At 35.3% G+C, this 22,256-nt stretch overlaps 1 protein-coding gene across 1 annotated transcript in view; it reads left to right on the top strand.

Annotated features, from left to right (window-relative positions):
• LOC145670413 (phospholipid-transporting ATPase ABCA3-like) overlaps positions 1 to 22,256 on the top strand; it is a 541,163-nt gene that overhangs the window by 91,905 nt on the left and 427,002 nt on the right. Inside the window, exons 8-9 of the mRNA XM_081739072.1 lie at positions 1,795 to 2,029; positions 18,831 to 18,985. Of these exons, the coding sequence (XP_081595198.1) occupies positions 1,795 to 2,029; positions 18,831 to 18,985 (390 nt within the window). The remainder of the gene's footprint in view (positions 1 to 1,794; positions 2,030 to 18,830; positions 18,986 to 22,256) is intronic.

The following is a 22,256-nucleotide window of genomic DNA, read 5'->3' as shown; positions in this document are numbered from 1 at the left end:
GTGAATAAATAAATAAATAAATAAATGAATTGGTACTTAAGGTATAAAAAAGTGTTGTTTGGTGGATTTTGTTGGTGCAGTGATGTTGACAAATAAGTACGTATGTTTTAAGTTATAATGCCTTTGGAGTGCCACTTTATTGAAAAAAAAGGTTTTATTAATATATTGAAATTGAATTTTTTTTTTAGATATTCAATGTCAAAGGAGATAAATGACCCTGAACATGAAATTTCTTAGAAAGAAGTGTCATTGCATTCTTCTTTAGCTTTCTAATAATATCAATACAGATGTATATATATATATATATATATATATATATATATATATATATATATATATATATATATATATATATATATATATATATATTAGAACGAGAATATAATCATATATCTTCAGAGAGATGTGTTAAAATTTCATGTATTTTTCATACTTGGAGAACCTGTAACCTTTTCCGCAATTGAGATGTACTTGTGAAAATTAGCCTTTTTTAAAAATCTTTCATGAGGGATATTGAATGCACAAAATTTGAAAGAAATCCGAGAGGATCGGTTTGGAAATAACAGTTTCCTATGTTGGATTGACAACAGTAGAAATTTTACAATCTCCCTCGCTTTGTTTTGAGACTGTGTAAGACTTTTTTAAATTCTTTTTTTTTTTTTTTTGCCGTATAAATACTAACAAAATAGTGGAAGTAATATTCCTTATAACGAGAGACGCTTACTGCACCAAAGAGATCAGGTCAAGAATTGCCATAGTCAAAGAAGCATTCAACAAAAAAAAGATTACTCTTAACTAGCAGGTTGAATATTGGATGTAGGAAGAAGTTGGTCAAATGTTATACTCGTATATTTAGCATTGGACTGTATGGTTCAGAGACTTTGAAATTATTGAAGTTAGAAAAGAAATATTTAGAGAGCTTTAAAATCTGGTGTTGGAGGAAAATTGAGTAGATAAAATGGACAGACAGAGCAACAAATGAAGATGTTTTAAAACGGATAGGAGAGAAGGGGACACAACTAGAAAATCCGATTGGATTGGACACATCTTGCGAAGAAATTGTCTTCTTCATGCCGCCATAGAAGGAAAGATGGAAGGAAAACGAGGACTAGGAAGAAGAAGAACACGCCTGATCGATTATTTGAAAAATAAACAAAAAATTGGAGCTAGAAGAGGAAGCTGAAGATCGAGAAAATTGGAAGAAACATTTCCAGGATCAAATCTAAAATTGAAAAAAAAAAAAAAACTCGTTAGCCCTAGAACCTGCCAAAAGGCAGAATACTTAATACCGTATTTACTCGCGTAATTTTCGCACTTTTTTAGAGGAAAAAAGTTGTTTTGAGACAAGGGTGCGTAAATTATGCGGGGAAAAACAATTAGCCACATCAGTGACCATCATCTAATTTTTTCCCCAGTCAAAATAACACGAAAATACCGGTACACATTTTCTTTGTAGTAAGAATTGACAACAAACAACTGATTCTAAATTTGTAGAAAAATAACATTAAAAAATTGATTAAGAAGTCGTGTGGTTTCTTACCTTAGAAATCACTGTCAAATCCTCGCGTGCGCAAATTACGCGAGAAAAATAAAATATACAGAAAATGCCCTTCAAAATTGGGATGCGAAAATTATGCGAGGGCGAAAATTACGCGCGTATTTACGGTAATAATATAATAACATTCCTTCTACTGTATTTGTTCATATGATAGTACTTTCTACTGGTTAATTGTAGTTTTATCCATTACATTGATTATGCATAATGCTCGGAAATTTTATTTCTTTTTATTGTAGTGTTCAGGAAAGAGGAATGAAAAAATTGATACTTCTGCAGTTGACGAATCAACTCGTATTGAAAAACCATCAAAAGGTGTGGAAGATGTAGCGATCCATTTAGGTGGGTTAGAGAAAAGGTTTCATGATCTGATAGCTGTGAATAATCTGACAATGAATATATATAAAGGAGAAATCACTATTTTATTAGGGCATAATGGTGCTGGAAAAACAACTATTTTGAATATGATAACAGGTAAACTATTAAAGTTTTATTGTGCAATTTTGCTTCTGTTTCTTACTTTCTTTGTTCATTTTGAAGGAAATGCAAAATACTATTAATTATCACCTTCACGACCAGCCATTGAAATGAACAGATCATCAATTTGTAAACGTCTATGACATCATCATCATATGTAGGCCTATTCTGTCATTATTGGCAGGTCACTTGCTGCAACTGAGAGGCTTCCATGCTCCACGGTCTTCCGCTAACCTCTTCGTCTTCACGTACTTTTTTCTGTTTTGATATCGTCCATTAATCGTAATCTCCTTCGTCCCTCCTTCTCTTTCCTGCGACCACGCTCTAAAACGTCCCTCATGATACCGTTCCTTCTTAGCCATATCCAAACCAGTTTCTCTTCCTCTTCCTAATAATATGTAAAATCGTTCTTTTCTCCCCGGCCATTTCTAACATCATATCATTCGTTCCCCGCTATAAACCCGGCTAATTCTCTCCATTCTACTCCTCATCCAAATTTCGAAAGCTTTCAGTCGTTTCTCATCGTTTTTGCTTAATGTCCATGTTTCTTACCCATACAGTAAACACAAGAATCATTTTATGAGTCTTTTTCTCAACTCTTGATTCAAGGTCCCACAAAATAGAATTTTCATCCCTCTAAAGGCTTCTTTTGCCATTCCTATCCTTACTTTTATTTCACGTTCGCATTTCATATCACTACTAATAATACTACCCAGGTACCGAACGTCTATGAAAGGCATACAAAATATTTAGAGAACATACTTTAAAGAGGAGAAATTAACATTAAAACACGTAACTATGGTAGAAAGAACCTTTATCTGCTTTTTCTGAGCGCAACGACAGAAGCAAAAAAATATCTGGCGTGATTTCTAAAACATAAAATCCTGGAGCGTGCTCAAATTCGACTTTATTGAATATGGAAGCAAAAGTATTAGTACCACTTATCACACTTTCGAAGAAGGCGAAATGCAACTTAAATAAAACAGGAGAAGCGTAAAACATGTGATATGAGGAGTTCGAAATTGATGTAATGCCAAATGTTATAACTTATATTATGTGGTTAGGGAAAGTGATAAAAAGAAGCCTACATATCCTTTCAAATTCGTAGCTTTATGTTATATCATTATAAGCAAGAGACGAACCTTAAAATACTGAACGATAACAATATCTACTCGCCTAACAACCTTCTTTATTTTACAATAATTCGATTATATTAGGCCTTCACTCTGACCTCTACCACCCATTCACAAATACTCTTCACTATCCCATAAGTAAATAACTCTTTTCATAAAAGGCTAAGTCTTTTCTTTGCAGTCACAGCTTCCTATCTTCAGCACCCTCTTCCATATCTATGTGGGAAGAAAAAAACTCCATCCCATTGATCACATTTTTTAAAAATAGATTGTTCTCGGTCGTTCCTGGTCTTCTTTCCCAAGATCATGCCTACAAAAGTGTTCTGGAGAAGACTGACATATCTGAATAGTGTCCAATTAGGTTTGCTTTCCGTACTTCTATTCCGATAATGCATAATATTGTCTGAGAATGAGTTTTGAATAATGTTAAACTAATGTTAATGTTATCTTATTCTTCTTCATGAAGTCAGCATGAACGATTACTACTATCATGTCATCATTTCAAACAATATTCAATTTCTCACAAACGTACGAAATCCGTATAGAAGAACGGAGCTGAGTAGCAATGAATTATTTCGAGTGCAAATGTATAAAAAAACAAAAGATTGCGTAGAAGTCACCAGTGATATCATGCATCACTTCAGCGAAAAACAGGAAGCCTTCTTTGATTTTTATTTACACGGTTCTATTGTCTCTCTGATACTACACGGACAGAAATCGTGACGGGAAAGCGAGACAATATGGACAACCTACGAATCCTGCTTAAATCTTTCTAAATCATACGTTACATGTAATCAGTACTCATTATAACAAAGACTTCACAACACACATTTACACTAGATACGAGCTAATACCAGTATTCTGTTAGTACAGATACGTATGAACGGGACTCATGTATGGAAGAGGATCTTGCCGCGAGAATTGAAACACACAGACAGATTGGCAGGGAACGGGGATATATGATTGAACAGGAAAACGTAGGAAACTTCCGTTCTTGCTGTAAACCTTCAATTCCGGTGCATTGTTTTCGATGTCAACACTCTTTAAACCATTACCTCTGTCACACTCCTCGGCGTTACTGTTGCGAAACATGGCCCTCTCTCAGCTGCTTTATGCGTTGGCACACAATGTAACCATTTTATGTTTGCCTGTTGTATAATGTCTTTTTGCTATACTCAGTCCTGTTAAAAACGTGCTACAGGCCTTTTAGACATGATTTTACTTTTTAAAGGTCCGAGTTCCCTTAGAAAGTGTCTCTTATTCTGCATATCGGCAAATACACTGTAAGCTTGTAATCGTTACTAGCTTTTTTACTTCCCTAAGTATGAATCGGGGTGGCTCAGTGGTCACTGTCAAAGTCATGCCCAAGTGATGTCGAGTAGAGTTGAATTGCTCACTGGTTTCTTTCGCTACGGTGTTCTGACAGTTATTGACCACATTAGTGCGTTGATAGTAATTTCTGTTCCTTTCTGAAGCGTTTTCGAACGCTTCACGTTTAGTTCGAACGCTTTCCTTGTTGGTGGGAGACTTTTCAAATCAGAGGTTGACGTGGCCTTTCGCGCTGACATCTTTGCCATCCACACATCAATTCGTACATCAGACATATTTCCTCTCTTTTTGCTTCCGTAGTATACGGACACGAAATACGTGGCTTCTTTTACAACATCGCCGATGCTTGCATGCAATTTTCCAAGTAACTTGAGTTTGTTTTCGAAGTGTAGTGACCTCAGTGCCACTGACTTTTCGATGCCAAAACACTGGGGAATCATGTCGCACCCTGTGAGAGTATGTGCACCTGGAAGATTTGGAAAGAATGTCTTATTTTTTCTACGCTTGCACCAATGTCAATAACAGTTCTGCTAGACCCAGTGATTTCCATAGTTAACACACACGACAGTTTAAGAAGAAATACATGAGAAGTATGAAAACATCGGTATCTTCGCAAGTAACTGTGATACTCTTCACTCCCTCTTCGGCAATCTTCACTGCTTGCTGCATTATGATCACATCTGCTTCTTCGTGTGTTGTCCGCAAATCAGTTCTGTGAGCTTTCTTCCTTTCACATATCTCGATCGGATTGGGGTCTTTTCCAGGTTTGACCAAATTGTAGTCCAGATTTCTGTTCTGAACATCAGTTGAAAGTTACTCGATAATTAACTCTGTCAATTGTATCTTCTTTTCCGTGACAGTAAGTACAATTTTCCGAGGGTGGAAGTGGTATTGTCAAACAGCTTGTGCCTCCTGCTACCAAACTAGCCAACTCGAGCTAATCTTCACTCTTAATGCTGTAGTAGTAGTATTTGTCGAATATCAAATACACATCAGAGTATCTAGTCAGTAGTAGAAAATGGATCGATCTGGAACAACCTAAAACAGCATCCCTCAACTCAGGAGCCCCTGGGAAATTGAGCACCTTACACCGTGAACCCACGGTCTTTTACGACCTCCATTTTAGGGGTGAATTTATTCCCTTTTATGAGCACTTTTTATGGGGGTGTACTCGTTCTCTTTTATGAGCACATTTTAGGGGTGAACTCGTTCCCTTTTATGAGCATATTTTCCAACCCCTACGAACATCAGACTACGTAACATAACAGAAGATCAGATAACAGATAAGAATATGAAACATAAAAGGGGTGTATTCATTCTCTTTTATGGGCATATTTTCTAACCCCTATTTTAACATAGCAGAAATTACGAACACATAGAAGAGCAGAAAACACATAAGAGTACGTAACATAACAAGGGTGTATTCATTCTCTTTTATGAGCATATTTTCCAACCCTTATTTTAACATAGCAGAAATTACGAACACTTAAGACTACGAAACATGGCAAGGGTGAACTCGTTCCAACCTCTATTTGAACTTAAAATACATAAAACATAGCAGAAATTACATAAGATTCATTCCCTTTTATGAGCATTTTTTCAACATAGCAGAACTAGTAAAAGAGTATGATAACATAGCGCATCAGACAGAGACTACGAAACATAGCAGGGGTGAACTCGTTTCAACCCTTATTTTAATTACGAACACACAGCAGATACATAAGACTCAGTCCACCCCTATTTGAACATAATGAACATAGCAGAGAATAGGGGTGTACTCGTTACCTTTCATGACGCTGAGTATTTTCTTGTATATAAGATGCAAGCCATTTAGATTGACGAAACCATAATATTTTATGTACTTTTACCAATATTAAACCTTGTTTTAGATAAAATTGTAATACTCTATAATGCAAGATATAATTCGATTTCGATTTAAGTGTCAATAGTAATTTTGAGTATTTACCATTTGGTGGAACTTCATTAATGGGAGCACACGGAAAATCAGAATTGTATTCGTGTAACTAATTTGGATACTCTAAGTCCACTTCTAGAAAAAAAACATTCACTATCCGTGGGCCAATTGATAATTTTATTCTTGTCTTGCCAATTGTCAATTTTATCCTCCCACCGAAAACCACCATATGGTAAATACTCAATCATTGATATTCCGTACAGATTGTTCATGTCAATATACAGTAAATAGGATTTTTCTTTTTCCGCATCAAAATCATGTACGTAAGGATTATTAGCTTTGGAATACCTTAATACAGCTTGTGTAATACCTCCGCGAATCGATTTTTCTACAAACATATACATATTGATATCTGATAAAAGTTGAAGTTCAATTTTTGTTTTATATAACATGGCTTGCCATGCCAAACCAGGTGCAGTAAAACAATTAATTGGATCAATGCAAAAAGCATTTAAACACGTCTTTCGAAAATTCTTCAACACATCTGCTGTGAGAAGTACATCACATTTTAAATATAGATCATGGTAGTCCCCTAATTTTTGACATTTAAACACACGCCAAATCAGTTTTTCATATTGATAATCAGTCTCGGAAATTTGTGTTCCATTCAATTTGCTATTAAATGCCTCTCTTTCAGGAAATTCAATTTCTTTAAATGTATCTAAATTTGTTATGTAATCATAATAATAAATTCCCTTACGGAGAATTAAAGGGAACTTATCATCAGAAAAATATTGCTTTGTATAGACGAATTGCTCTGGTTTTAATTTTGACACCAAATTTTCGAGACTGTACGGAAGAAATTTAAATAAGTCTACAAAACGTAACTCGATAGGTCTACCATTAAAATTAAAGTGCTTAGAGAATGTGATGTATTTCTCAGTGCTTTCAGCAATCACAGAAAAATTGCCAGGTGTGCAACCTAATTCTTTCACAAATAAATGTGCATCATAGGCAGACAAATTATGGAAGAATACAGGGATAAAATTACTTTGATGTTTAATTTGCAAATTGCAATTATTGCACACCGTGGCAATATATTGACCAGTTAAATGGTTATGATGTTTAACTTTTCTATTGTTACTCATATATTTACTATCGCAAACAGAGCATTTAGTGGATAGATTAAACTCTTGTAACTGAGAACTATTTAATGGTATTATTGGTTTTTGTTGATCTAATATGTTTATGATTTTTCTTAATTCATTCTCCATAGCAGACATAAACTTCATCGATACATTTTCTCCCCAATAAATAACTAAATCTGATTTCATATATTTGTTACTCCAACATACAATATAACCAAAACTGCATGGTATATGTTGCTGAATTTGTATTGTATGAGATCCACTTTGTTTATTTATAGGTTTTAATAAACTTTCAAAATCTGCAACTATTATCACATCATTCTGTAATAACAATTTCAAATTTCGAAATTTTAAAACCTCTCCTTATATCGGCATGTTAATTTTGGTTGGAGTGTGTTCTTTACATAATTTCTCATGTTCATCTAATTTTGATTTGTTATAAAAAGATACTAAACATCTCTACAAATAAATGTTTGATGAGTACCTAACTGATGTCTAACTAAATCATTTAAATTTGTAATTAAACAATAATGAGAGTTTAAATATAATAAATCTATATGTTTAAATACACCTGTATTTTCGCTTATACGTAAAGGAAAAATTGTTTCATTATCATAATTAATGCCATATATATTAATAGAAATTTGTTCCTTAGTAAATACAGAATTATACATATGTTCAAATTTCCTTATGTGTGCTACTTCAACAGGGAATTTTATATTCGTTTTTTCAAATAACGGTAATAAAGTATTAATATATTGTATGTAATTATTCACACGATGTGGATTATCTTTTTCGGGATACAATGCAGCTAGAATGCAGTACATAAAACATCTATTATCGTTATTTTCAATATTTATAACACATTTTGTGGATAAAATCCATTGAGGCAATTTTACATGTTTTCTCTTTATGACTTTTCAATAACGCATTGAGATTTTTTATAAGACAATAATGACTATTGAAATTTTCTTCACAATACAGTGAATCTATATTTTTATCTACAGCTGTGTTTTCGCTTATACGTAACAGAAAAATTGTTTCATTATCATAATCAATGCCATATATATTAATAGAAATTTGTTCCTTAGTAAATACGGAATTATACATATGTTCAAATTTGCTTATGTGTTCTACTTCAACGGGGAATTTTATATTCGTTTTTTTCAAATAATGGTAATAAAGTATTAATATATTGTATGTAATTATTCACACGCAGTGGACTATCTTTTGCGGGATATGATGCAGCTAGAATACTATACATAAAACATATATTATCGTTATTTTGAATATTTAGAACACAATTCTTTAGATAAAATCCATTGAGGCAATTTTATAAAAGATGAAGGTGACAGGGGATCATATTTACTGATTTTAATTTCTAAGTGATGGTTTGGTTCAGAACATAAAGACCACCCTGATTTCTTAATTGCTCTGTTTTCTTGTTCAACTAAAATTTTATTAAATAGTTTTTCAATTATAGAATTCACATCTGTACTCGGTAAAATAATTTCGTTAGCACTATTTACAAAGAATCTACATGTTTCTAAATCTACTAGTTTTACAAAAGTTGTAGCCAAAGAAAAATTTACTTTAAAAGATGTATTAGTTTGTTCTTGTTTTAATATATCTAAACAGTCTTTTCTTTTATTATTTAAAAAACATCCACTATCTTCATTTAAAACAGTATCACATTTTAAAATGATTTTTTTTCAAATTATTATTAAATAGAGTATCAGTTGGTGAATTGATAGTATTTGGTTTAACCTTTTTCGTTGCCATTTTTTAAAAAAAATAACTCAATGTTACTATAATAATTCTGAAGTGAGTTTTTATAATATGACATTATTGTTATAAGATGTCTTACCTAAAAACAAAACAACACTAATAAAACCACACAAAAAAATCAAAACTTTACACCTGAAACATCAACAAGGAACTGATTACAAAAAAACATCTCGGTCAGTCTTTTATACCTGTGTGAATGCATTGCGCAATATTGTGCAATAGAGACGAGTCACGGTCGGGGATTCCCCTTTTTTAATCCTATCGTTGAATGATAAGTTATACTGCGAGCGATCAACATATTACGCAATAGAGATGATATCAAATCACGTTCAGGGATTCCTTTTTTTTCAATTCTATCGTTGAATGACAAGTTATACTATTAAATCCGTATTGTCTGTTAAAGAGAAAACTAGCTCAATGTTTTATAAAATCCGGATGAATGACGTAATGAGAATTATCCACATATGGCGGAAGTTATTATGTAACTGATAACAAAACACGGAAGTTCGCATTCCTTTGCAATCTTTAAATAATCTCTGTTATGTTCAAATATAGGTTAGAACAAGTTCACTCCTTAAAAGACTCTTTGCTATAGGGTTCGAATGTATTATATGTTATGTTCAAATAGGGGTTGAAAAAGAGAACGAGTACATCCCCGTAGTCTTATGTCTGCTATGTATTATATGTTATGTTCAAATAAGGGTTGAAAAATGTGCCATACTCTTACTAGTTCTGCTATGTTACATAGTCTTATGCTATGTTTCGTAATTAAAATAGGGTTGGAAAAGGGAATGAATCTTATGTATTCTCCGCTCTGCTGTGTGTTCACCACCCCTATTCTCTGCTATGTTCATTATGTTCAAATGGGGTGGAATACACCCCCGTAGTCTTATGTAATTTCTGCTATGTTCAAATAGGGGTTGGAAAATATGCTCATAAAAGGGAACGAGTTCACCCCTAGAATGGACTATCCTCAAATAAGGGTGGAAAAATAGGCCAACTGCTATGTTACATTAAAACGAGTACACCTCTGATATGTTCAATTAGGGATTGGAAAATATGCTCATAAAAGGGAACGAGTTCAAATAGGGGTGGAAAAATAGGTCAACTGCTTTGTTACATTAGAACGATGTTCAATTAAGGGTGGAAAAATGAATACACCCCTGTGCTATGTTTAAAATATGCTCATAAAAGAGAATGAGATTCAAATAGGGGTGGAACGAGTCTTATGTATTCTCCGCCCTGCTTTATGTATTATCTGCTATGTTAAAATAGGGATCACAAAAGGTAACGAGTACACTTTCATTATTGTCTTAGTAGTCTTTACTATGTAAGATGTTTAAATAGGGGTGGAATAAATACACCCTTGCTATGTTAAATAGATGTGTGTTCGTACCCCTTTGCTATGTTCAATGTCTGCTATGTTGAAAAAATGCTCATAAAAGGGAATGAATCTTATGTAATTTCTGCTATGTTTTATGTATTTTCTGCTAAGTTCAAATAGGGGTTGGAACGAGTTCACCCTTGCCATGTTTCGTAGTCTTAAGTGTTCGTAATTTCTGCTATGTTAAAATAAGGGTTGGAAAATATGCTCATAAAAGAGAATGAATACACCCTTGTTATGTTACGTACTCTTATGTGTTATCTGCTCTTCTATGTGTTCGTAATTTCTGCTATGTTAAAATAGGGGTTGGAAAATATGCTTATAAAGGAGAATGAATACACCCCTTCTATGTTTCATATTCTTATCTGTTATCTGATCTTCTATGTTACGTAGTCTGATGTTCGTAGGGGTTGGAAAATATGCTCATAAAAGGGAACGAGTTCACCCCTAAAATGTGCTCATAAAAGAGAACGAGTACACCCCCATAAAAAGTGCTCATAAAAGGGAATAAATTCACCCCTAAAATGGAGGTCGTAAAAGACCGTGGGTTCACGGTGTAAGGTGCTCAATTTCCCAGGGGCTCCTGAGTTGAGGGATGCTGTTTTAGGTTGTTCCAGATCGATCCATTTTCTACTACTCTAGTCTTCTGAAACACGTATTCGCATAGGTTATTGACATAGTCTTTAATAGTTCCATTGTTCGGCCAATGCAGTAACCACAGAATAGCACTTTCATGAATCACTGTAGCGTTTGGTCTGAAGACTACTCTTGCAGATGTCTCAACTTTTAGCTGATTCATCATGAGTGATTTCGCCTTTGTTATTCTCATCTCTCCGTAGTCATCACACATGGCAGTTGGTACCGGGGGCAGCTCATGTTTGAGGACATGTTGAAAATGTATGTCTCTTGTCCCTTGTAATCCATGAACACGGAAGTAGATCAACGAGGCATCACATACATCTGTAGTTCCAACGCGGACTTCCTGTTAACAGACATTGTTATAACCTCCTTTGGTATGGTTGAGTAGAAACCGGCTGCCCAAGTGAATGAAAATTTAGCCATTTGATCCATTGCAATATTCAGCGCATTGTGAACATTCACCTTATCTGACGCGATTATGCCAATGACTATGTTTATAAGAGGTTGGGGTGGTTCTTCGTGTGAAACAGATCAATAAACGTTTCTAGCTTGCTCCTGATTTTCTGCCTGTCAATTATATCTGCTCGAATCCTTGCTGGTTTCTCTTTTTTGGGAGTAGTGATTTCATCCTTCTTACTGTCGTTGGTCAAGTCGGATAGATCTTTCAAACTACGACTAAAAATGTGCATGCTGTATGCCTACTTTTTCATAGTTTCTGGTTTCATTGTCAGTCCGATGATTCCACGGGTTACTCTGCCATATCTCATAAATGTCGTTTCAATATACATGTCAGACCATATGCTGTTTCACATCCCTTCCTTGCCCCTCATAACGTGCTCCTCTCTCATGAATTTCTCTAGAATATCACCATGAAGTTTTTGCTTTCACTGCAAATAATATAAACCGTACCCTGCGTAATTGTGATGATCAGGAGCAAAGAAGTACGGAAGCATCTGTTTTATTGCCGACAGGTGTAGTAATCATTCACCTTCACGTTCAGCTCTCACAAACACCATCATAATAAAAACTGGCTTTATTAGACCAAACCATAATTTGGATGTACAGCTGCTTGATGCCTTGTTTCCAAGTACACTTATAAGCTCTTCCTTCGAATTAACCGCAAGAATGGGTCTCAAAATTTCTTCAACGACCAATCGAAAAGCTCTGAAATTCTGTGGGAACATCTTACCAGATAGAGCATTTATGGAACACTTCCAAAAACTGCCTTCAAAATATCTTCAAGGCCACTCCCTGTCATTAGACTCCCAACTCAACCAATAAAGCTCATTACTACAGCCCAAATTTATATGCAAAATGTACGTTTATAGTAATTTGCAGAAACGCATGGACAATATTTTTTTCTTTCCGACGAACCTGTAAGGTTTCGTTTGAGACGCATATGATAGCGCATATAAGTGCACATTTTGAGTGAATATCGATGCATATTTCGTAAACTTTGCTAGATACTGCATACTTCCGAATTTTATTCGTGCATACTAGCATATTTCATACAGTATATAACAAGAAAGTAGGTTATATTTAAAGTGAACTGAATCACTTCGTAAACGCAGATGTAGTAAAATATTGTATCCAAAATAAGTCCACCTGACTTGTCTTGCACACGGTCTTCATCGCGTAGCAGAAACAATCACATGCCAATATCCATAAGTAGACGCCCTTGTACCAAATGTAAAGAAACTATTTGTGAAAGCACCATCGCGTGTAAGTGTCTTTCGAGAAGTTCCGAAAAATGTTCCGGTACCTTCGCAAACAGTTTTAACCCGATGGGGCATGTGGCTAGAAGCTTCGTTTTATTATGCAGATAACTTAAATCAAATGAAGTCAGTTGTAGAGTCACTAAATTCCAATGATGCAGCCTCTATTTATGTGTCACAAAAATTTTAGTCTATAAGTGGCATTGAGAACAAAATTAAGTACATGCACAAACATTTCTTGATAATACCTTAAATTATCAAGCTGTTGGAATCTCGTAACAATACTTTGCAGCATTCACTCTCCTTGTTGGACGAATTATAGGAGACTTTTTCCAGTGAAACTCAGTGTTGCAAAAATAGCGTCAGATAAACTTTGCTAAGTATTAGGCGTAAATCACGGGTACAGTGTGTGACTGCAAATATACTTAATGGTGAAAACATGGAATTGGAAGAAGACCTAACACAGAAAGACATGTGGTGTTTTTCAAATGCACCAGTGACTTCTGCTGATATAGAAAGAAGCTTTTCGACCTACAAAACGTTTCCTCACTGATAAACGCAGAGGGTTTAAGAAAACCTAAGGAAGACGTTCATAGTTCATTGCAACAGAGGTCATTAAGATAAGATATTTTTTTTTGTAAGAAATTGACATTTTATTTTCTTAGTGTATATTTCAGTGCATATGTTGGCGTTTTAATGCATATTTTAGTGCATATTTTTGATATTTTTCGTGTATATTTGCATGCATATCTCGGGGTTTGTTTGCGCATCGAAATCCGGGCTCTACTCATTAGTATGTGCATTCCCCAAAATCTTGAATTAAAGTTGAAAACTGTTCGGGGTAAAATCAGCTGATGTGCAGAGCCAACTTGTACAGTTGCTAGTCGTTTGTGAATATAGTCACATTTTGTCCGCACTTATTGCTAAGTCGTATGGCCTCAACTATTGCTGTGCTGTAAACATGGTGTCGCGGTTCGCAGGATCCATGTCTATTAAGGGGGTATAAATGGCCCTTGTGGCTTTTCAGTGGCTGCGCGTCCATGAATATATTCCATCTCTCTAGTAAAACCAGAAGTGATATAAATATAGTACTATTTGCGGTTTAAATAATAATTGATAAAATATATAATAAAAAACAAACTTCTTCCCGTGGTGTACACTGACACTGCTCTTGTTTTCTTCGACATTAGGAACCCTATATTAAATTTGTTAAATTTATTGAGTAACTGATGTTGAATCTTGGATGTCAGTGGGTATTTGATTTATTATGTCACTTAAAAGGTTTCTCCCATTCGTAATATCAGTAATCAATATTCCTTTTGCAATCCACACGAAAATGCATGCACCTTCTTGTGGCAATTTGGAGACCATGCTTTCTGTGTGCATGCTTTTCAGATTCGACTCCCTGTGGGTATAACTGGTCAGTTTTTGGTCCAAAGTGTGTGGAATGGTGGATTTGCAAACATTAACAGGTTTTCTTTAATATCTTTGGACGAGTTACACCATGTTAATGTTCTGTTCACTATTACTTTGCCATCTGGTGGCGTTCAGACTAAACCATAAAGTAAGAAGAAGAGGAAAAGAAAAGAGATCAGTGAAGCTCGTCGCTAGTGTATTTGTGTTGGTGAAGAATTGTTTTTGATGAGGAAAGACTGCTGAACCATTAATAAGGAAATAAAATGTCGCCTACGTACTAAACTCGGCCCAGGTGCATTTCTATTTACTTAGTTGGTATATTGAGAATCAGTTAAATATAATAAGTTGTTGCGAATTGTAAAAAGATCTAGAAAGCTTTGATATTTTAAAGAGTAATGAACCTTTTCTTCCAAGTAACAAAGCATTCCAAGGAGGAACAAAACTTTCGAGAAACCTTTACAAAGAGGTTGGTAAGGAAGATTACAAAGTTTGTCGGAGTAATTCTCGTCTGGGCTTAGTTGGAAGGTGAACATACAAAACTTCAGCTCAGATTGAACAATGATGTATAACTTTACATCATGAAAATTCTTCAGATAACCGATGGACACTTCTTTCTAAAACTTATGAATTATTGGAATCGTGCACGATGTCAGCTGATCAGAAAAATTGAGCCAGATTTACGAACTTTACTGAAAACGAAAAATCACAGTAAACGTGCTAGTGAAACATAAATGTGTGTTGTAACAGGTTTGTGGTACCCATAACTAACCAATATATTTGTTTATTAGTAGTTTTAATGTACATTATGTTTATATTCGATATTTGCTAATTACATAGTTATATACTTGGTAGTTAATTCTAGGTGTTGGCGCAGGGGAAGGATGGTGCAATTATAATTGTCCTTTCTTGGTCTGGCTATCAATAGATTGGCTTGCAGTTATTCCATTCCGAACTTTGGAATTACGAAATTGGGTTTATCCTCTTTGTTGGGCACACCTGGAGGACCTTCTCGGTTTACGTGGCCTTATCGTTCGTTCCTTCTAGTACGCTTTTCGACGGACTAGGCTATATTGAAAGTCTGGTGCTGGGCTGATATGTTCGGATGTTCCCGCTGTTGTGATTGTCGTATGTCCTTAACCCTGAGAAGGACCATCACCGTATTACCATACCCTAGACCCATTACCGTATTATGGGAGATCATTCGTAGGTTCGTAAGTTTAAGGTCATTTATCAGCATCCAATTCGTAAAGCCATTATGCTGTACTTCATTTACCAATAATAATATTAATAAGAACAATACATTACCTGTTATTACAGCCACCAATTATGGTCTACCAAACGAGATGTAGATGAGTGATGTGTTATTAGCACATGAATCTCAACGCGATTTTTACTCAATTTCTAGGCCAAGCAGATTTTAATTACTTGAGTTTTGTATGGTCACCGCATTAACTCAAACACATTTGTTACATACTTTTGTTACTTAGGCTCTTGTTACAATTGTTACTTAGGCTCTTATCTCCACAATACTCTTTTCACGACTATAAGAAATTAAGTAACAAGTTTTGTTAAAATTGCTTCAGATGTTCAAGAGGTATGTGGGAACATACACACTTACAATCATTTTATATAATAAAGATTATGGTTAAATTCACTTATAATGTATATACTTTTCTTAAACACTAGCTAATCAAGTCGAGACATATTGACGGCTAACGTTCCAAACTTATTTCAGATATATATCCAACCCCACTTTTTCTTTGTTCCAATATTTTTAAGGAAGTTGAAAAAACATACTTATATGCCTGAGAATTTGTTATAGGATGTGAATATAATGTTGTCTGTTGATTTGTTCTGTGTGATGAGATGGTATGCTTTATGAAATTAACATCGTCATTGCATAAAGATGAGCAAACAAGGTTTGTCTCTATCGACAAAGTAGGATTTCTAGTATACATTGGCTCGTATGTGGGCTATACGCCACAATGATACTTTCCTTAGAGTAACAACCTCAGCGAAAATCCTGATATAAAACTCTTAAAAAATTCCAATGTCTCACATAATGACGGATATTATAGAAGTGTGAATGCTTCACAGTGGAACACGTCAAAGAATGGCTTATCTCTATATTCTTGATCATATAGTGTCGCTCTAGGTTCATCGCTACGAAAACATTTGTGAGAACAGAAGTGCTCCTGTAGTCAATCCAGATGTGGATCACTTGACCAGACTACTCATTAGTCAAAGAAATCTTGCTTGGAATAAGGATCAACTGCTTGAACATAGCATAGCAAGCATGATTGAAGCTAAGTTATCTCTAAGAAGCCAATTTACTGATGTGAGACTGAGCTAAACAATATTGAGCTTATCATTAGGTGAGTGAGAGAAAAATCCATCTGCCAACATGCCTTACACGGTACATAAACAAAACACAAGCACACACACACAGAGAGACACACCAGCACACACTATTTTATAAAGTCATTAAATGATTACTTTTTAAATTACTAGGATAAAGTGGATACTTTCAAATATCTAGGATCAATACTAACAGACAAGAACTATATTCACGAAATTAAATGTCGAGTAGAAGCAGGGAATTCGTGTTATTGTTCAGTTCAAAATCTCTTGTAGTCGCGGACTCTGCCTAGGAATTTGAAGCTTAAAATATATAAAATGATAATCATGCCTGTTTTTCTGTATGGTTGCGAAAAAATAGTAGAACACAGACTAAAAGTATTTGAGAACAAGATTTTGAGACGAATATTCGGACCCAAATGGAACGGGAATGGGCAATGGTGAAAGCTTCATAACGAGGAACTGCATAAGTTATACCGTTTACCGAACATTGTTAGGGTCATCAAATCTAGGAGGCTCAGGTGGGCAGGTCATATAGCCATGATGGAAGAAGGTAGGAATGCTTTCAAAGTCTTAACTGAAAGACCAATCGCAAAACGACCCTTAGGAAGACCTAGGCGCAGATAGGATGGATTTCGGAGAAATAGGAATACAAAGTTGAAACTGGATCCAGTTGGCTAATGATAGAAGTCAGTGGAGAGGTTTTGTGAACGCGGCATTGAACCTCCGGATCCCATAGGCCATAGAGTTAGTTAGTTAGTTAGTTATTAAATAATGAATCAAAATTGAATCTTCTGTCTAATATTCATTTCTCTTGGTTCGCTAGACAAAGTGTTTTACCACGAGGAGGACGGTGAATTAGAGGTTTCTCTGTGGTACAATAAAATAGGACTCTCACAGAGCATAAAATGTTATTAACCTTGATTGAAATCCGTATTCCAAACATTATTTTATCATTCTATTACATTCATTGTGTGTCTCAAGCACGAGAGTAGTTCAAATTGGAATGACAAGTACCATCGTAAAGATTACGATATATATCCCTAGTTCCATCAAGAATGGTAACGATACCGTAAGATTAATACCGCAAAACAATATTAAGCGAATGCTTGCAAAATGATGATTCAAGAGGTATCGGGAACATACACACTTACAATCTTTTTTATATATGAAAGTAAGTCAAAAATTATCCGCAATGTAGCGATAAATTGTGTTACATTGTTCAAACTGACCTCTGTCCTCGTTTATTTTATTGTTATGTTGTTGTGGTCAGGCTATGAAAGTTTGATCCTAACTCCTATATTGGTCTTCCTTTTGTTGCAGATAGATCATAGCCACTTCATTAGAATTTCGCACCAAAGAGGAACAATAAACAGTAATCCGGTTTTTGTGGTAGGAAGGTGTATTTTCTGGGTGCAATCTAACAAAAACTTTCGGTACAATACGGGAACAGTGTCATTGCCGAAAATTAAAAAATGGTCGCGTAAATGTTCCGCACGAGGAAGGAGCCGTATATGGTCGTACACTTGTGCGACCATTCTTGAATTTTTCAATCCATTCGTAGACACTCTGTTGCGGTAAGACTTTGGTCTCGTATTGTGCCGAAAGTCTTTGATGGATCGCACCCCGTGATACACCTTCTAAGTACAAAACCCGGATCACTGCCCTTTGTTCCTCTTTGATACAAACTTCTAATGAAGCGGCCTTGATCTATTTGCAACAAAAGGAAGACAAATGTAAGAATTAGGATTTAAACTTTCAAAGCATGACCACAACAATATAACATTAAAACAAAAGAGGACAGAGGTAAGTAACAATGTAAGAAAAGTTATAGATACATTGCAGATAATTTTTGACTTATCCTCGTACATAAAGATTATGGTCAAATTCACTACAGAATGGAAAATTGAACTAGTTTTAAAGAATTTAGAAAGAAAAAAAAACTTTGATATTTATTTGATTTCCTTTCTTAGGATTGTATGCACCAACTGGAGGTTCTCTCATCGTAAACGGACTCGATCTGACTCAACATCTTTACCAAGTAAGACAAACTATTGGAGTTTGTCCGCAAGAAATTATTCTATACCCTGAATTCAGTACGAAGCAGCATCTGGTGTTCTTTGCAATGGTAACTACTACACTTTGATTCACATTCTGTAGAGACTGACTACTACGATTGTTAGATGACACTGTAGATTATCATAAAGTTATTTATAAGTTATTTATAGTAACTAGTCTTAGCCAAATGTCAATACCTATATTTATCAATAAATCAACCAAATAATCAACCAATCTCTTTCTGTCTATCCATCTTATTTATTGATCTATCTCTAAAAGGAGTGCACCAATTATCTCTAAACGCACTATTAACAGACAAATTAGGCTAAACTTTTGTACGATATAAGTACCGTGAAGTGTCTATTGCTTGACCTACTCTGTTAGACCACCAGATTAACAGAATTGTATTGTTTTCAAATGGCACTACATCAGGTTATTATCTATTTAAAATATACAGGGTGTATTAAAATAACTTTACAACTTTGAAAACTCATTGGTTTATTGATTTATCTTTCAGACATGGTTTTGGTGTCATTTTGTAGCAAAATACATCAAGTTTTGACTCACGTAATACACTAGTTTCGAAAGAAGCCACCGCAAGCGCTAGCGGCACTTGCAGCAAAGATGTCTGTTTTTTACTGGTTTCGAATATGCTAGCTGTGTGTTTTGGTTTGAAGAATCCTAGTCTGCGACAAAACTGTGCAATGTAATTCGCGTACAAAGTATGGTAAAGATCCTCTCAGTAGGCCTAATATTTATCAGTGGCATAGGTGTTTTATTCAATCTGGATGTTAGGTAAGTCACAACAAATCTTCAGGTCGTCCCCGAGACTTCAGATGTAACGCTTGCCGGGTCATCAATGGAAGCCACATTAAACCTATTTAGGTATAAGGTAAAAATGGATGTATTTTGCTACAAAATGACACCAAAACCATATCTGTAAGCTAAATAAATCAATCGATATGAGTTTTCAAACTTGTTAAGTTTTTTGATACACCCTGTACATATTGAGCGAAAACTTACAATATAGCATTTATTATTCTTTATTAGAAAGCAAGAACGATACGGTATCACAAACCTTAATATTTTTGTGGCTCTACAATAGCAATAACACAAGTACGATGGACGAGAGAACGTGAATCTAACGTACCTTATTATCGAATGCTATCACCATGGTTTGACGTATTTCAATAAATAGGAAGACAGATAGAACAAATTGAAAATTATACTTTTTTTTCAGTGTTTTTACCTCGAAAAATTGCTTGTACACGTGATATATTCACTCACGTAGGTGGTTTCCAGCACAAGTGAATATTATAATACCATTTAAATCAAGTTACAGTAGAGCGTCGATTATCCCAACGTCGGTCAACCGAACGACCGCTTAACCGAACTATGTACTCGCTCGCACAGTTGTATATTAGTGCACAACTAATATACACAAACGTTAATTTTGTGTACTGTGTGTATTGTTAATGCAAAATGCGTATGTAATATGTACATATTTTTGTTTAATAAACTGTACCACATACTATATATTCCTACTAAAGTTGCCTTTGTACGTTGCTTTGTAATACTTAAAGAGATGAGCTCGCGTCGCCATCTTGGTGTCAGAGCGTTGCCACACTCAGTACGCATCCAGCTGTGGTAGCGTGATGACTGTGACGCTCTTACTGTGCTTTCTGTGACGTGTTACCATGTGCACTAGAATAGAAAATCCGCCTCTTTTGAGGTGCGTTCTGTGATTCTTGTTGTCAAAAAATCACAAGCCAATTGAAATCCATCGCCAACTATGTGAAGTGTACGGACATGGAATAATGAGTGAAGGCCGAGTGAGATACTATGGTGCATTGATTTTAAAAATAGCCAATGTTCCAATGTTCACGATAGGGATGGTACCGAGACCGAGACGGACTTTTATATACCGAGACGAGACCGAGACCGAGACAGACTTCTAAATACCGAGACGAGACCGAGACCGAGACAGACCTCTATAAATCGAGACGAGACCGAGACGAGACTTAGGTCAGTCTCGAAAGTCTCGGTCTCGTCTCGAATATTGATATATACTAAAATTGCCTTCACTCAAAATTTGTTTCGTTGCTGTGCTAGGTAATATGAGAACGGTTGACTATTGTACAGTGGCGTATTTAGGTGGTGGTTATCAGGCTCAAACCCCTCCCGAAATAAATTTGTGATAATTTTTTTGCATTGCACGTACAACGCAAATGTTTCTTACTCGTTCCCCAAGCCTCCCCCGAAACAAAATCCATTGCTGATGCAAATAGAATTCTCTCTCTCTCTCTCTCTCTGTTTCTATATATATATATATGGTTGCGGTGCCACCCAGGGCTGCCCTGCATGGGTTCCCGGGGCCCAACTTTAATTTTCAATGGAAACAAGGGGTGAGTGGTACCTCGTTCGATATATCTTTAAAAACTAAAAAGCGTTCTGGCAAAAGATCTCTCATATCGGGCACTGTATTTAAAATGGCCGCCAAGACATGTTGCCTCTACCAGATACAGTAAAACATGCAGTACCACTAATACGAAAACGGTTGAACATAAATGAACCGAACAACAACTCAAATAGAAAATGTCATGTGGCACATCGATTGATATTGTCGCGGAGGCTCCCAGAGCCACCCTTCATGGAGGCCAAGGGCACAACTTCAAAATTGTAAATGGAAACATGGGGTGAGTGATACCTCGTCCGACATATCTTTAAAAACTAAAGAGTGCTGTTACAAAAGATTGTTCATATGGGTCACCGTTTTCAAAATGACCAAGACATGGTACCTGCATCAGATAAAACGTCCAGTATCACTAATATGAAAATACCAGAACAAATATTCGAATAGGAAATCACAGAGGGTATTTATCATTCTATATCTCGGGAATGTTGCAACAGTCAGAAAAATTATTAGAGTGAAAGTACTATAATGGAAAGGAAGAAATGTAACTCCTAGAAAATTATTGCTCCAACCTCACTCTGTAAGTGAGTGAAGCGGGAAGGATCGGTAGAATTGCAAATGAGAGCCTTAGTTTTTGCAAATTGTATCTACGAAACAAAGTTATTTGAAATATGTTTTTATGAGAGATAAATATGTCTGTAATGGGATAAAGTATGTAAAATTCTTGTTAAATGGTACCTTCTATTTTGATTGCAGACAAAGGTTTGATGCAAAAATGAATCAACTGAAATGCGAAAAAAATTTGTCGAACAATACAATTTTAGAACAATATTTACATTCCCGCTTCACCTACTTACGGACAGAGATCGGAAAGATAATTTTCTATCATTTCCTCTTTTGCATCATGTCAATTATACTTTAATAATCT

This window comes from Thermobia domestica, chromosome 14, assembly GCF_964235325.1.
Source record: "Thermobia domestica chromosome 14, izTheDome1.hap1.1, whole genome shotgun sequence".
Lineage (NCBI taxonomy): Eukaryota > Metazoa > Arthropoda > Insecta > Zygentoma > Lepismatidae > Thermobia > Thermobia domestica.
This window is presented reverse-complemented; position numbering and strand designations above follow the sequence as displayed.